A 15367-nucleotide genomic window follows, 5' to 3' on the forward strand; every position below is an offset into this window, starting at 1 on the left:
TTAAATTACAAGATATAGATAAACACCACACATACATACATACATATATATATATATATATAAAATTTGTAAATATATATATAATGTTTATTATGGTAAAACAGTAGTAAGTTTTCTTAAAGAACTTTTTTGAATTGTATGTATTAGCATAAAATTCAGTCTGTTGTGTCTCTCAGTTCAACCTTGAATTCAACCTTGGAGGCAGTCGTGGGCTGGAGGTTAGGGAACTGGTCCTGTAACCAGACGGTTGCTGGCTCGATCCCCAGGGCCGACAGTCCATGACTGAGGTGTCCTTGAGCAAGACACCTAACCCCCAATTGCTCCCCGGGCGCCGTGGATAGGGCTGCCCACTACTCTGGGCAAGTGTGCTCACTGCCCCCTAGGGTGTGTGTATTCACTAGTGTGTATGTGGTGTTAAATGTGGAGGTGGAATTTCCCCGGTTGTGGGATTAAAAAAAGTATCACTAAATTATAACATTTTAAAATAAAATAATAAATATTAACTTATAAATAATTAACTGAATTTTTAAATTACATTTTGATTTAAACTATTTCCTTTAATTATAGGCCTATGAATAAAAATATCAGATAACCCAGTCCAGTTGAGTGGGCACCAGAGGCCAGCAAAAAGGCTTAAAAATATGTTTGAAGCCATAAACTTGTCTCAAAACTATCATAAAACAATGTCTCCAGCATCAGGCAGTGCACATATAACCATTTCATGCAATAGCCTTTCTGGGAGGGAGGTTTTAGAGGCATTAAACTCTTCGGACGTCTGATTCCTATCACCACCCCTGTGAACAATTCTGACTCAGTCAGTTTCATTAGACGTGAGCATTTCACACCAAACCACTCTGAATGACACTGTTTACATCTTTGTCATTTAATTAGACAGAAATCTTGGCAATTGGTGGAATTTGCCTTCATCAAATCCATACAATAACTGGAGTACAGCAAGACTCGTGTTTTTCTGTTTTCTTCTAACCAAAAAATTAATGTTTTAAAAATTAGAAGTTCATGATACGTTTACTTGTATTTGCTAGAACCATTTGATGATGGTTTTAGGTTCTATGGTTCGACCTCAATACCAAAGCTGTGAACTTAGCCAGAAGCCCTCCATCCTCCTGAGAGTCTAGCCGGCTGGGGGAAACTCAAATGACCACAGAGACGGGTCTGTACTCAGAATTTATTAATCAGAACAGCAGAGTTTATACACGCACAAATGACCATCGTGTGATCATGCGACAAGACAACAGAGAGAGAGAGGATTGGATGAATTGAATAAGACAAGGGCCCCCAAGGACGTTTATGACGTCCGGGTACGTGGAGCCTAAACAACAGATAAGTGTTAGAACATTGCTGATTGGATATCTTTGTCAGTATGAGTTACAACTACACATATGAACGCACAAAAATGAGCTGAGGCCTCTGTGTGACACAGGCCTGAACCCCATAGGTCATGATATAGTCATGATCAAACAATTTTCTTGGCTGTGTAAACTACTGCTTGCACAGTACTGTCTGCAAAGAATCGATGCTTATTTGCAAGTCATTTTTCAAATAAGCCACAGTTGTCCATAAAGGCAGTCCAGCTCACTTTCCTCCTGCACCGCCAGCCTGACTTGGCATTCCACTGTCCAGTAGTGATGATCTTCATATCCACACTCCAGCAGGCCTGCTTCCTCTAATCCTGCAGGCATCTCTATAGCTCAAACAACCCTTCTCTGTCTTTCCCTGCAGTCCATCAACACGGTGTGTATGTGTGTGCTAGTGTGAGATGAACAGCTATGATGAGCGGCCCAAAGGGCATTGCAAAAGGGCATGAAGAACACCAGCAATTGGCTTGACTGTTTTACAATTTGTCCACTATAACTGGTCACAGATCAGAGGGGAATGGACAGCGTGGTTTGTGTGATGGTCACGGTGGTGTTGAGCTCAGGCCTGAGATCAGTGCTGAGAAGTCGTAGGCATGCTGTTTACAGTACACATCTTAATATAGTAAGAAGCTGAAGCCACTGAGAGAGTCTGCTGACCTGAGAGAGCCTGCTGAGCTGAGAGAACATCAACACGCCTGCTAACGCTGAGACTAATGCTTCACTGGAAGCCTTCTGCTCCCTCATTAGGACATTACAACATGCCACGTGTGTCTCAGAGCTCGCACAAGTATTATAAACATAGATCCAAAGAAGATAGGAAAGCGCTGCTATACTCTATTGTCCCAAATCAAGCACTTCCATTGCGCACTAGCCACTTTTAGTGCAAATAGTGCAATGCACTCAAAAATCCGATCATAATCTGAAAGTAAGTCTTCTGAAAAAGAATGGAAGCTGTAATAAAGGTAAAGAGTGGCACATTAAATACTGAAAAAATGACATTATATTAAGTTGCTGAGGCTTCTGTGTAATTTTCTGTTAAATCTGTTTTTCTGCTGACACTGAAAAATGAACAACCTGTACTTGATGGCTGTTTGTCTGGAAATGAAATAAATGAAGGATCTCTTCACTTTTACACAGTACTGTATGCACACACACACACACACACACACACACACACACACACACACACACACAGGCCAGGGCAGAGAGATTTGTGTACAAGTGATTATAGCGAAACTGAAGATGTGTTAACACCAACTGACAGAGCATGAAATGACTTAATGATACTCATATTTGATGTGGCAGGTGTGCAGCTCTATAAACATGGCCTTGTATTAACACTGAGGACCTGACTCACACTTAGCTGTGTGATGTGGTTGATGAAAGTCCCTCTCTCTCTCTCTCTCTCTCTCTCTCTCTCTCTCTCTCTCTCTCTCTCTCTCTCTCTTATCTCTCTCCCTCTATCTCTTTCTCTTTCTCTCTCTCTCTATCTCTCTCTCTCTCTTTTATCTCTCTTTCTCTCTCTTCTCTGTCTTCTCTCTCTTCTCTCTCTCTTTCTCCCTCTTGCTCTCTCTTTCTCTCTCTTTCATCCTCTCTCTCTCTTCCTCTCTCTATCATCCTCTCTCTCTCTTCCTCTCTCTATCTCTCTTTCTCTCTCTCTTTCTCTATCTCTCTCTTGCTCTCTCTTTCTTTCTCTCACTCTCTCTCTCTCTCTCTTCCTCTCTATCTCTCTCTTTGTCTCTCTCTCTGTCTCTCTCTCTCCCTCTCTCTCTCTCTTCCTATCTCTTTCTTCCTCTCTTCTCTCTCTCTTTCTCTCTCTCTCTTTCTCTATCTCTCTCTTGCTCTCTCATTTTTTCTCTCTCTCTCTCTCTCTCTCTTTCTCTCTCTCTTTCTCTATCTCTTTCTTGCTCTCTCTTTCTCTCTCTTTCTCTATCTCTCTCTCTTGCTCTCTCTTTCTCTCTCTCTCTCTTTCTCTATCTCTCTCTTGCTCTCTCTTTCTTTCTCTCACTCTCTCTCTCTCTCTCTCTCTTCCTCTATCTCTTTCTTCCTCTCTTCTCTCTCTCTTTCTCTCTCTCTCTTTCTCTATCTCTCTCTTGCTCTCTCTTTCTTTCTCTCACTCTCTCTCTCTCTCTCTTCCTCTCTATCTCTCTCTTTGTCTCTCTCTCTCTCTCTCTCTCTCTCTCTCTCATTAACCATATAATTAGAGTTTAATAAGTGTTTGTGTTGAAAGGCTGGAGGAATCTCTGCCACAGTGGCAATGCATCACTACAGATTGCAGTGCTCCTGACCACCGAATGAAATGATGAGGCTTATAAGAAGCATCACCAACATAAATGTTTCTTCTTAAATGGGGCAATCATTCATCATTCAGGTCAAGCAGAAAAACAGCCTGTGAAATTATAACGTGGTGATGAATAGCAGGAGATGCGCAGTGTTAGTAAAAAGACAGGTCTGAAGTGATGAGGTTTAGATCTCATCTGCATCGCACAAGCAGAAACACTGACATTTTAATACTGTGATTTATTTTAGGCTTTCCTGGATTTAGATCTACACAGCCTCCTCCACCGAATCAGACGAGCCTTCAACTACACAACACTCCTTAAACACACCTGCGCTCAAGCACTTGTACCTGTTTACAGTCATATGCAAAAGTTTGGCCACGTTTTGTTGATTTTCTGAATGACACTTTCTCTACAGGGTACACACAAATATGGCATTCAGCACATTTTAGTGCACAATTTCGATTAATTTGCTGAGATTAACATATTGGAAAATAACTTTTGCACATGACACATTTTATGTTCTTTTTTCAATATGTTCAATTCAGCAAAGAAACAGTAAATGGGCAGAAGTCTGTTCTCTGTAGAGGATGTATAAACTTATTCACGCTTAGAAAATCAATACAATGTGTAAATTGACATAAATCCATCTTTTAATTTACCTTGTCTGCTACAGACCCCATAGGTCAGCGTGATCTATGGTATTAAATGGTTCTAAAGCTTAATCAGACTAATTATTCCGTTATCAACCCTTGTGTGGTGTTGATGTGTTTGTTACTCAGTGGTCTGCTGGACCCACCACATTACTGTTTTTTAATCAATACAGCCAAAAAGATTTATTAAAAAATTATTAGTTTAGTGTTGTTTCAACGTATTCTGTTCATTTTCTTCATAAAAAGCTTTTAAAAATCGCTAATAGTATGCTAATATCTCGGGAGCTAGCTAGTAATATTTTCCGTTCCACCTTAAATAGTCCAGCAGTTCTGACGCCTGAAGCGCCAGAATGTAACTGACTTCAGCTTCGTGTCACCAAAGAATAAGTGGTGAGCGATAATAAATAATTGCCCCCCCTCTTTGAGGGCATATGATGAGCTAAAAGCCCAGCAGTGAGGAGCTGAACTTTACCCCCCTCTGTTATCACTGAAGACGGGCCACATCGCCTACAGAGCAGCGCTAGTAGCTGTTAATGTAGTAATGTTTTTATTTTTTTAGTTTGACGGTTGTCCCATTTCATAGAGCAAGATTTTAACCACTACTTCAACCACAACTCAGTTCCAAGGGGTTAGGGTGACACTAGAAAACAAGGCATAAGGGTAAAAAGAAGAAATGGGATTGGGCCAAAGTAACCTCCACCTCAAGCCAAGCTTCAGTTTCCAGCAGGACCGCACTGTAGGCTGGATAGCATGTCTGTTAAAGTAATCTACCTGCCAAAACCCCAAAGCTTGCTTTTTACACCAAACCTACCATGAATACATAATGAGAAGTTTAATTTTGATGCTCTAAGTCTGAAGAATTATAAATACTGAGAAAGTGCCAAGAAATCTACACTCCTTTGCAGCATCGAAGTCACGAGAATTTTTCCCTTGGTTAGGGCACAAAAACAAACCTAAGGGCAAGCGCAACACCAATGCATGCAGAATGATGGAAGCCTTACACGTTCCCCAGACTTTCATATTCCCACACTCTCACACACTCTACTGCTGAATAACAGGCCCACCCCGGCCATAGAAACCGAAGTTGGTAGAGTTCATTATAATGTTTCATTACTGCTGTGTTGGACTCGCTTCTCACCTAATTAGAGGCAGTCATATTCCGGTAAGACATTTCTGAGAGTTTTCCAGTGGGTGTGCAGTTAGATTTTGCTGGCAGTGCCCTGTACTACAGACACTGAGCTTGAAAGCAATAAGTGCCTATATGGAAATATAGGGGGGAATAGAAGACAACAGGGAGGTTGTGCTAACAAATGTAGCTCAGTTACCTGTGTTGTCTGTAGCTCTTAATACACAGAATATAAAGAATATAAAAACTTGAAATGATGAGTGGGAAAATTTCTTCTATTCTGAAGAATGACACAGTATGATTTACAGTCTCCACTCAAGGGGAGCACAAGGCAGGGGTGTCCAGTGTTCCCTGTAAAGGTCCGGTGTTGTTGCAGATTTTTAATTTAATTTCACCAAAGCAGGATCATACATGATTAACTCGTCAACTGTTGGAAGATTAAGACCAAGTGATAAAACAAGTAGAATCAGCTGCAGTTCTGCTTGGTTGGAATAAAAACCTGTCACCACACCTGCCCTGTGTGGATAAGATCGGAGACCTTGTAATAGGATCATAATCTTAATATTGAAGATCTCCTGCACTTAAAAACTTGTTTTTTAAACGTTAACTTACTTAGATGGCTTGTTATTATTATATTGACTGGTGTTTCTTTTAAAAGTGTTACCACAGTGCAGCGGGAAAAGTAGCAGCTCATTTTTAAAAATCAATAAGCTTGAACCTTGAATCGTGATCCAAGCTACTACCTGCTAGAAACAAAGTGTCTAATTTATCACTTAAACTTAATAGTTTCTCAGTTGCATCAGGTACATCTGTAAAAATGGTCTTTGAATGACATCCCAAACTGTTCCCACAAAGTTGGGAGCAGGAAATTGTCCAAAATCTCTTGGTGCTGAAGCATTAAGAGTTCCTTTCACTGGAGTTAATTGGGCCGAGCCCAACTCCTGAAAAACAACCCCACACCATAATAGTTTGCTATCCAGTGTCAACCAGAGGACAGTGGAAGTCCTGGTTCCTCTCAAGGTTTCTTCCTCTTGCTCTTTGAGAGTTTTCCCTTGCTACAGTCAAATGATCATTTGTTTTAATTAAATTCATTTGTTATGATGCAGTTCTTTAAAAATACACTTAATATGCAAATGTGCCTGGAGGGATTACACACCATGCAATGTGGCTGAATCATCGCCTACATAGTGATGCATGTTTACAGCCCTAATATGTACTACTGTTTACTACAGTGCCGAACTATAGCACAGTGTAACTGACCTTCAGTGTTTGCTTGGTCCTGCTGCTCCCTGTGCTGGCTCTTCATGCTGATTTCGGCCCTCAGTGTGGTCAGTTCCAGCTCGTACTCCTGTGTGGTGGAGTGGAGTCTCTGCAGCTCGGCCCGCAGCCTGCACAGTTCCTCCTGCAGCAGCGCGATGTCATTCTCCCGCTCCGCCGCCGCCTCCTCTGCCGCCTGCTGCAGCTCCTGCACCTCCACCTGTGCCGCACGCAGCTCCTCCTGCGCCTCCCACAGCTCACTGGCCTTCTCCTCCTCCAGACTGTCCAGCTCTTCCTGCACTGAGCGCAGCTGGGCTGCAGGAAGACAGAGGAGAGTGAGAGTGTAAAAAGTCTAAGGAGAGAAAAGGAAAAAGTGGAGGAATGATGAAATGATGGCACTGCAGTATAGCAGGGTCCAGAGTCTCCTGGATTGTATCAGTTTGAGGCTACTAAAGGATACAAGTTTGAGAGAGGACAGGCACTCAGTAACAGTCCAGTCCTTAGAGTTTTAACTCGAATTCTAATTCTGCCAGTGAAGAAATCAAAGCTATAAAATAGCACATAAGAAAAAAGTGTGAAACAAAATAATTTTCAAATTAAAAATATTTTAAAATCTGCAACCACTTCACTATTTATCATGGGACCTCAGATCACCTTGTTTTTAAGGGAAAATCCACCAATCTTTCAAATTTCATATTTCATATTGTTAATTCATTCATAAACAAAGTCATTTAGAGTGGCTTGAAATGCAGCATTTCAGAGAGATCTAACAAGCAGGAACTGCTGATCAATAATGATGATAGTTTTCAGTGTTTAATGCCTTTAAAAGCTTGCTCAGAGAAAGTTATTGCATTATATGTTATGAATCTTCTGCCCGATTCCTGAAATATTGTTTTACAATAGTTTTGAGGTATGGCCTTTTGAAAATATATATTACATTCATGGCAGAAAGGCAAACAAAGGTTAAACATTATTCAAAAAAAGTGTCTCTTCAGATTAACCACTATTTCACTATTATCAGTATTACACATAAAACTTAGAAGACGTGGAGAGTGACTGGTCATTTTAGATCGTAAGAAAAGTGGCTAAACTTGCAGACATCATGACTCTTAGTTCCTGTCATGGCCACCATACAGAAAATGAGCTTCCTAAATCTTCTTAAGCTTCTCCATGATGCACAATTTCAAATCAAACCACTCTGAATCACCTTGATTACATTTCAGTAACTGACTTCAGCATAAACACATTGAAAACTTGGTGGGATTCCCCTTTCATGTTATGAAAAACATTAAATTGTGTTCAAACTTTGCTATTCTACAGATCCTGGTGGGATGGTGGGTGTGAGAGTGAGAGAGAGAGAGGGAGAGAGAGAGAGAGAGAGGAGTAGAGAGGCTTAGCTTGTGCTGATCTCTCTGTGTGTACAGAGATATCCTGCTGGCACCTGTCCTAATCCCAGCATTACTCTATATCCACACTTCACACTCCATCTCCCTCTTTCACTCACACAGGCTCAAGGAACACTCTACATGTACAGCACACAGGCACCTCACACAGAAGCTTGAGATGATGCACACATTTGTTTTACTGCGATAAGGACACCCTTATTGTGGCCTAGATAACAGAGCTTTCCTCTGTCACTCACACTGTGTTGTGCTGGTGTGAGTGGATCAGACACAGCAGTGCTGCTGGAGTTTTTAAACACTGTGTCCACTCACTGTCCACTCTATTAGACACTCCTACCTTGTCAGTCCACCTTGTAGATGTAAAGTCAGAGACGACAGCTCATCTGCTGCTGCACAGTTTGTGTTGATCATCCTCTAATCCTTCATCAGTGGTCACAGGACACTGCCCACAGGATTCTGTTGGCTGGGTGTTTTTGGTTGGTGGATTATTCTCAGTCCAGCAGTGGCACTGAGGTGTTTAAAAACTCCAGCTGCACTGCTGTGTCTGATCCACTCAGACCAGCACAACACACAACACAACACCCCACCACCATGTTAGTTTTACTGCAGTGTTGAGAATGATCCATCACCCCAACAGTACCTGCTTTGTGAGGGTCCATGGGGGTTGTGACCACTGAAGAACAAGGTGAACAAAGTATCAGAGAAACAGATGGACTACAGTCTGTAACTGTAGAACTACAAAGTGCAGCTATACAGTAAGTGGAGCTGATAAAATGAGTGTAGAAACAAGGAGGTGCTCATAATGCTATGCCTGACCGTACATCCATCTATTCAGCCTACAGCAGTTTAGCCCCACCCATTCCCACTGAGGTTATAAGGAGTGTTTCAGCCTGGACTGTTTTTGAGCTCATTTGCATATATAGCTCTTAAAGGCACAGTAACAAAAACAGCTCATTCACCGGATGAGAAGAGGTTGTAAAATGGCAGTCATGCCACTGTCAAATTAATGACAGTCATGGTGTATAAAACCTCACATGACTCTACGGTGTGTGGTCAGCAATCCTCCCCCCTCAGTTTGCCTAGGGTTTGATCTCAGCTCTCTGTAAAGTATATTCTCAGTATAAGTGACACAACAGCCGCACTGGAAAATGGTACTAAATCAAAACCGCCAAAACAGAACACCTCCAGTGTGCATTATGCCCAGCAGGAGTCTTCCTGAAGCACTGCGATAAATCTCACTCTAAAAGTCGCGCTGCTGGGAGAGACTACTGAATTGTCGCAGCTGTGTTTCAGAGTACTCCCCTCCCTGTGCTGCCACAATAATGACAGCAGATAGAGGATCTGATGCTGACATCACATCATAAATCTGAATGTTTAGGCTCTCTAACACTTTTAAAAACATGTCACGGTGATTAGTTGAGCTGGCCCCCTGTTAAAGAAAAGGCTTGTCTGCAAAACCAAATAAATACAGTATCAGTGTTAAAGAAGACTTATCAGAAATAATCATGCTGTGTTTAGGTTTAAATAACGGTGTTTAGGTTATAATTGTGTCACATGTTCCATTATTTTACAGTCCATATACAGTCTGGCCTCTACACTCACTGGTCACTGTATTAGAAACACATATCTTGTAGATTTTGTCTTAGAGACTGTAGCCCATCTGCTGCCATGTACAATTTATGTTATCCATCCTCTAGCACACACATTCCCAATCCTACACATTGTAGTGTTTTCCCTGCTGCAACACACTCACTTCAGCTCAGAAACGGATTGTTAATAAGGCCATTAGCTGGATCAGGTGTCTTAGAGCAGGGATGGCACTAAAATGTGCAGGACAGGATTTATCCAGGATCAGGGATGAGAACCACTGCTCTGACCTTTCATCAGCAGGGAGTTTCTGACCACAAAGCCATGCTTGACTGGATATTTTTAGATGGTGGCCCACTCTGAACCCAGCAGTGACACTGACAAAATTTCAGGCAGCACTGCTGTGCTGGATACACTCATAAGAGCACCCAAATAAATTGTGGATAACAGGAGTTTCCGAAACTGGAGTTCAAAAAACAATGAAAGTTACTGTGAAAATGGGACCCCTAACAACCATGCAGCACCTGGTAGACCACCAAAACTGTCTCCAACAGATAAACGGCACCTAAATCTCTCATCATCATGAAACGGGAGATAATCAACCTCCATTCCTTCTCATATCTGAAAAAATTCCACACTGTGAGAAAACAACTCTGCACTATGGGTCTGAAAGGATGTGCGGCGAGTGATCAATAAGCCTTAACTGAGAAACTTGCAAATCAAACAAAGAAGCTGACGGTGTTCTCAGAACAATTGACTGGCCACCCCAGAGCCCAGATCTTATCATTTAATGTGTTTGGGATTAAGTAGATTGTGAGAAGCAGAAAATTCAACCAACTTTTAAGACTCAACTTTGGAAGTGTGGAAAAATTTCCCTGCAGTTTTCTTTAAAAGTATGTCATATTTTTTTTTAAAACATGAAATTTTGAGTTAACTGAACTTCTAATATTATGTTAGTTATATTAAGAATAATGTGTGTTTCACATGTATTATCATATTATTTGAAATTAAGAACATTAACCGGGTTACTTAACATTTTAAGTTACAGGCTTCACTATAAAAAAAATTTGCATTAACATAAAAGTCCACTGAACTTCCAAGTTAACCTCTTATTCTCCAGGGTATAATTTGGTTTCTCAATCTGAATGTACATGACAGAATCCTAAGGCAAAGTATTTAGTAACTGCATGAAATAAATGTCCATTTTTATTTTAATTATTTATATTTTTTTGTAAAAGTCCCCCTCAAATGAACAGAACATGAACAGAACTTCCTGTATCGGGGCGGAAGGGCTTATGTGGTCTAGGGATCTTTAGAGCTAAGTCGTCAGGAGCAGTATGCACCTGGTAGGGTCTCCTGGGGCGAACAGGTCTGGAGTGAAGACCCAGACTAATGTGATCCAAAACCCCACCATGCACAACAGACACAGAAAACCATGTACCCTGCCCGGGAGAGGGTCACAGGGACCTACCCCTGGAGCCAGGACTGGGGGTATCGATCCTCAGCGAGCGCCTGGTGGCCAGGCAGCCCATGTAACCCGGCTCAGCCCGAAAAGGCAACATGGGGAGACTGGGCCCACCACTTGCAAGGTCCAGCATGGGGGAGCGGTGCAGTTGGGAGATTGCAGGGAGGCCCTAAGTGGCCTAGGCCCCTGCATATTATATTATATATATAAAACGCAATACAATAAATTAACGTTAAAAAGTAAATATAAATAATAAAGTGTACTTTATTACTGCCTTTGTGACAGAACAGACTCAGAAACTGACTAAGGATCCATGTGCAGGTTTAATAGTAGAAGGGGCAATCCAAAACTTGTGGTCAAAAGGCAGAGAAAACAGGTCAAAACCAATAAGTCAGTTCAAAAAACAAACATCCAAAACAAAGGGGCGAAAGGCAAAGGCAAACATCCAGATGCCCAGGCAGAGAGTCGGATACACATGACAGGTAGATATTCCAAAACTCTCAGTCTGCAGACACAAGTGAACTGGCAAGACTTCATACTGCCTGGCTGAAAGGAAGGGGTTTTTAAGCAGTGGCTGAAATACTGAAATAAGGTGCAGGTGATTAAAGTGCAGGTGGTCAATGTGGAAGAAGGCTAGTACTCCAGGGACTGAGACCTCTGGTGGCCATACAACAAATCGCTGACAGCCTTCTAACAGTAGCCTTGTCTTAGGAAATAGTTTTTGCAGTTTGGACAGCAGAAACCAGTAAGATACAGTATCACAGTCTTGATGGAGACTCTCCCACCATCTCTCTCACTCAAATCCTCAGACATCATGACCTATTTGAACCACCACTCAATCAAATGCAGACAGGATGTCGGCTTCGCGGGACGTGACATCACTTTGAAAAGCTGCACTGAGTTGTCTCGGGCCATCTCTGACCATCTCTGACCTGTGTGCTCTCAGTCTCTGTCTACATGACATCCACTGACTGATATCATGAAGATAACCTCAACCAGTGTGGACGCTTATGAGGCCATATGTGAAAGCGTGCAATAACCTCTCATGGGACCTCTCGTGGGACTGTGCTCTAATATGACTAAACTCCAACATATTACCAAAGAATAAGAGCTTCATCTATGAAAGTAGGGAGTGCATGAGCCATTCTTTATTTCAGACGGAGTTATGAATAACACCATGGTCTCTATAAATCACTACAGATCTTTGGGAACACCAGCGACAGTATGACATATTAGGCATGCATTTGTTTCTCTGTTATGGTTATAAATCAGCACAGCTGTGTCAAACAATAAGGGAAAGAGAATTAAACATTAATTCGTCAGCAGCTAAACACACTGTCTGCAGTGTATGAACTGGAAATAAGGCACTGAGATGACTTTAAAGTCTTCTGACAAACAAACGCCAGGCTCTACTTGAGTCTTCTGTTTTTTTAGTTGGTGATAAGGCTGAGGAGACTACACCTGAGAGCATGAATGTGCAAAAGCCTGGGCACCCATGGTCAAACAAAGTGTTAATCTTCTAAATATAAAAATAAGGTGACTTACCCTTTACAGAAAACACCCTTCTGCACATTTCAGTGTATATTTATTGTCTATTTGCTGAATTGAACATGCTGGGGCAGATATAATGCAGAAAATGTGGCCTGTGCAAAGGTTGTAGCACATTTTATATGATATGTTAGACAAATAAATATAAATTGTGCACTAAGATTTGCAGGATATTGCTATATTTGGGTGTGTTTTCTGTGGAGGACGTGTTCATTTATTTTTCACTCATACAATCAACAAAACATGACCAGGCATACAGCTGCATGAGTGTCTATGTGTGATGTGTTTGTGTGTGTCTATACTAAATTACCTTGAAGTCTCTGGATCTGTCTTGTGAAGGTCTCAGCCTGGTGGGCGCTGGCTAAGCGCTCTTCTTCCAAGAGGCCTACAGACAGAGAACGAGAGAGAGAGGGGGCAGAGAGGGAATGAGATCCAAAGCTGAGCTCTTGGCAGTGAGAAACAAAAGCGTACATTTTTACTTACAGAGGTTTAGATTAATACTCAGGTCATGATTAGGATTAAGACTGCTGCACACTGACACTCTAATATCCTGGTGTTGGTTAGTGGCTGTATAATATTCCACAATGTGAAACTGATAAGCCAAATGAACCAGTGTGAATGGATAAGAATATTCTAGAACAGTTCTTGTCTTATGGAGAATGTGAATGAAAGAGAACATTTGTAATCAGCGTGAATGTGGGAGAACATTCTTAAACATTGAAAATGAGGGACAGCATTCTAGAAGAGTATGAATGGTGTGTTAATATATACCAGATTGAACCAGAGAACACTCTAGAACACCATGAATGGAAGAATTCATGTAAGTTAGGGGGGCATTTTAGAACAGCATGAATGGGAGAACATTCCAGAACAGTGTGAATGGGGATAACATTTTAGAACAGCATGAATGGGAGAACATTCCAGAACAGTGTGAATGGGGAGAACATTTTAGAATAGCGTGAATGGGAGAACATTCCAGAACAGTGTGAATGGGGAGAACATTTTAGAATAGCGTGAATGGGAGAACATTCTAGAACAGTGTGAATGGGTAGAACATTTTAGAATAGCGTGAATGGGAGAACATTCCAGAACAGTGTGAATGGGGATAACATTCCAAAACAGTGTGAATGAAGAAGAACATTTTGGAACAGTGTGAATGGGAGAACTTTCCAGAACAGTGTGAATGGGGAGAACAATTTAGAACAGCGTTAATGGGAAAACATTCCAGAACAGTGTGAATTGGGATAACATTCCAAAACAGTGTGAATGAAGAAGAACATTTTGGAACAGTGTGAATGGGAGAACTTTCCAGAACAGTGTGAATGGGGAGAACAATTTAGAACAGCGTTAATGGGAAAACATTCCAGAACAGTGTGAATGGGGAGAACATTCCAGAACTGCGTGAATGAAGAAGAACATTTCAGAACAATGTGAATGGGAGAACTTTCCAGAACAGTGTGAATGAAGAAGAACTTTTTACAACAGAGTGAATGGGGAGAACATTCAAGGGCAGTGTAAATGTGTGAGAACATTATTCTAGGACAGTATGAATATGGGGAAAACTTCAGGAACAATATGAATGGGGAGAGCATTCCAGAGCACGAATGAAGGAGTGTAAGATATGCGTGTAACATACTGTGGCATGGCATAGAAGAAGGAGACTCAGGAAACAGTGCACTTCATATGAGTGCTATTTTATTAACCTTTTACAATCTCAGACTTATTGCATACAAAGCCTTATTATTCAGTAACTAAAGGGACTTCAATGAAAACTAACTCAGCTATTCGTAAGTTATAGAAGTGTGTAATAAAGCTATGGGCCTGTCGACAGGCTCCTGGCTTTTTGAGGTGTTATGGGCCCTTTTCTTCAATGCTACATCAATTTCTTCATAATATATCTCACATTTTAAATCATCTTGCAAATATTGACACAAGTCTTTCACAAATGCTCGAGCATTGTGTTTCTTTTACAGTGTCACTCATTTCCTGAGCAGCTGGCCTTCAACTAAATTCTACATACATTCAGTTTCACATACACACACATACAGCATGACCCCACATTGTGTATATGTGTGTGTAAATGTACATGTGTGCACATGATTCAGCAGAGTCAGAGGGACAGCTGGCTGGACAGGGCAGTGACAGCTGAGCATGTTGGCTGGGAGCTCCCAACAATGATGTCCCCAAAACACGCGCACACACCTTGCAGCTCGTTGTAGCTGTCCTCGTGTCTCTGGGACACCTCCCTGGCCTCCTCCAGTTCCAAGAGCAGCTGGACCACCTGTGCTCGGAGCTCCTCCACCTCTATCCCCTCCTCCTCCAGCCCCCTAACCCTCTCTCCATCTCCTGCCTTCTCCTCCTCCTCCACTTCCTTCTCCTCCTTCAGGCCCTTCTCTCCATTCCCCTCCTCCACGCCCTTCTCTCCGTTCCCCACCTCCACCTCTTTCTCCTCCTTCTCATCGTTCTCCTCCAGAGACTCTCGCTCTTTGGCCGTCAGCTCATTGCCTGGACGCTCCACCTTCAGCTCACAGAGGTCATCTGAGAGAAAGAGAAAGAGAGAGAGAGATTTAGTTGATTTGAATAGAAGTGCTTAGATTAGATAATGTTGATTGTCCTTTCTTTAACCCATTTATGTCCAGCTGCTAAATTTAGAATGATCAAATGCCACAGAGC

The 15367-nt window shown here is 41.8% G+C and overlaps 1 protein-coding gene across 3 annotated transcripts in view; it reads right to left on the reverse strand.

Moving 5' to 3' along the window:
* Window positions 1–15367, reverse strand: part of LOC108428076 (coiled-coil domain-containing protein 136) — a 69636-nt gene that overhangs the window by 17969 nt on the left and 36300 nt on the right. For all 3 annotated transcript variants that reach the window (XR_005130644.1, XM_037540816.1, XM_037540815.1), the window contains exons 3-5: window positions 14897–15232; window positions 13005–13079; window positions 6695–7006 (exon numbers count right to left, since the gene is read on the reverse strand). Coding sequence is in view for 2 of the 3 variants with exons in the window: in XM_037540816.1 (XP_037396713.1) it covers window positions 6695–7006; window positions 13005–13079; window positions 14897–15232 (723 nt within the window). In the remaining variant the exon portion in view is untranslated. The remainder of the gene's footprint in view (window positions 1–6694; window positions 7007–13004; window positions 13080–14896; window positions 15233–15367) is intronic.

The sequence above is a fragment of the Pygocentrus nattereri genome, chromosome 1 (genome assembly GCF_015220715.1).
Source record: "Pygocentrus nattereri isolate fPygNat1 chromosome 1, fPygNat1.pri, whole genome shotgun sequence".
Taxonomy (NCBI): Eukaryota; Metazoa; Chordata; class Actinopteri; order Characiformes; family Serrasalmidae; genus Pygocentrus; species Pygocentrus nattereri.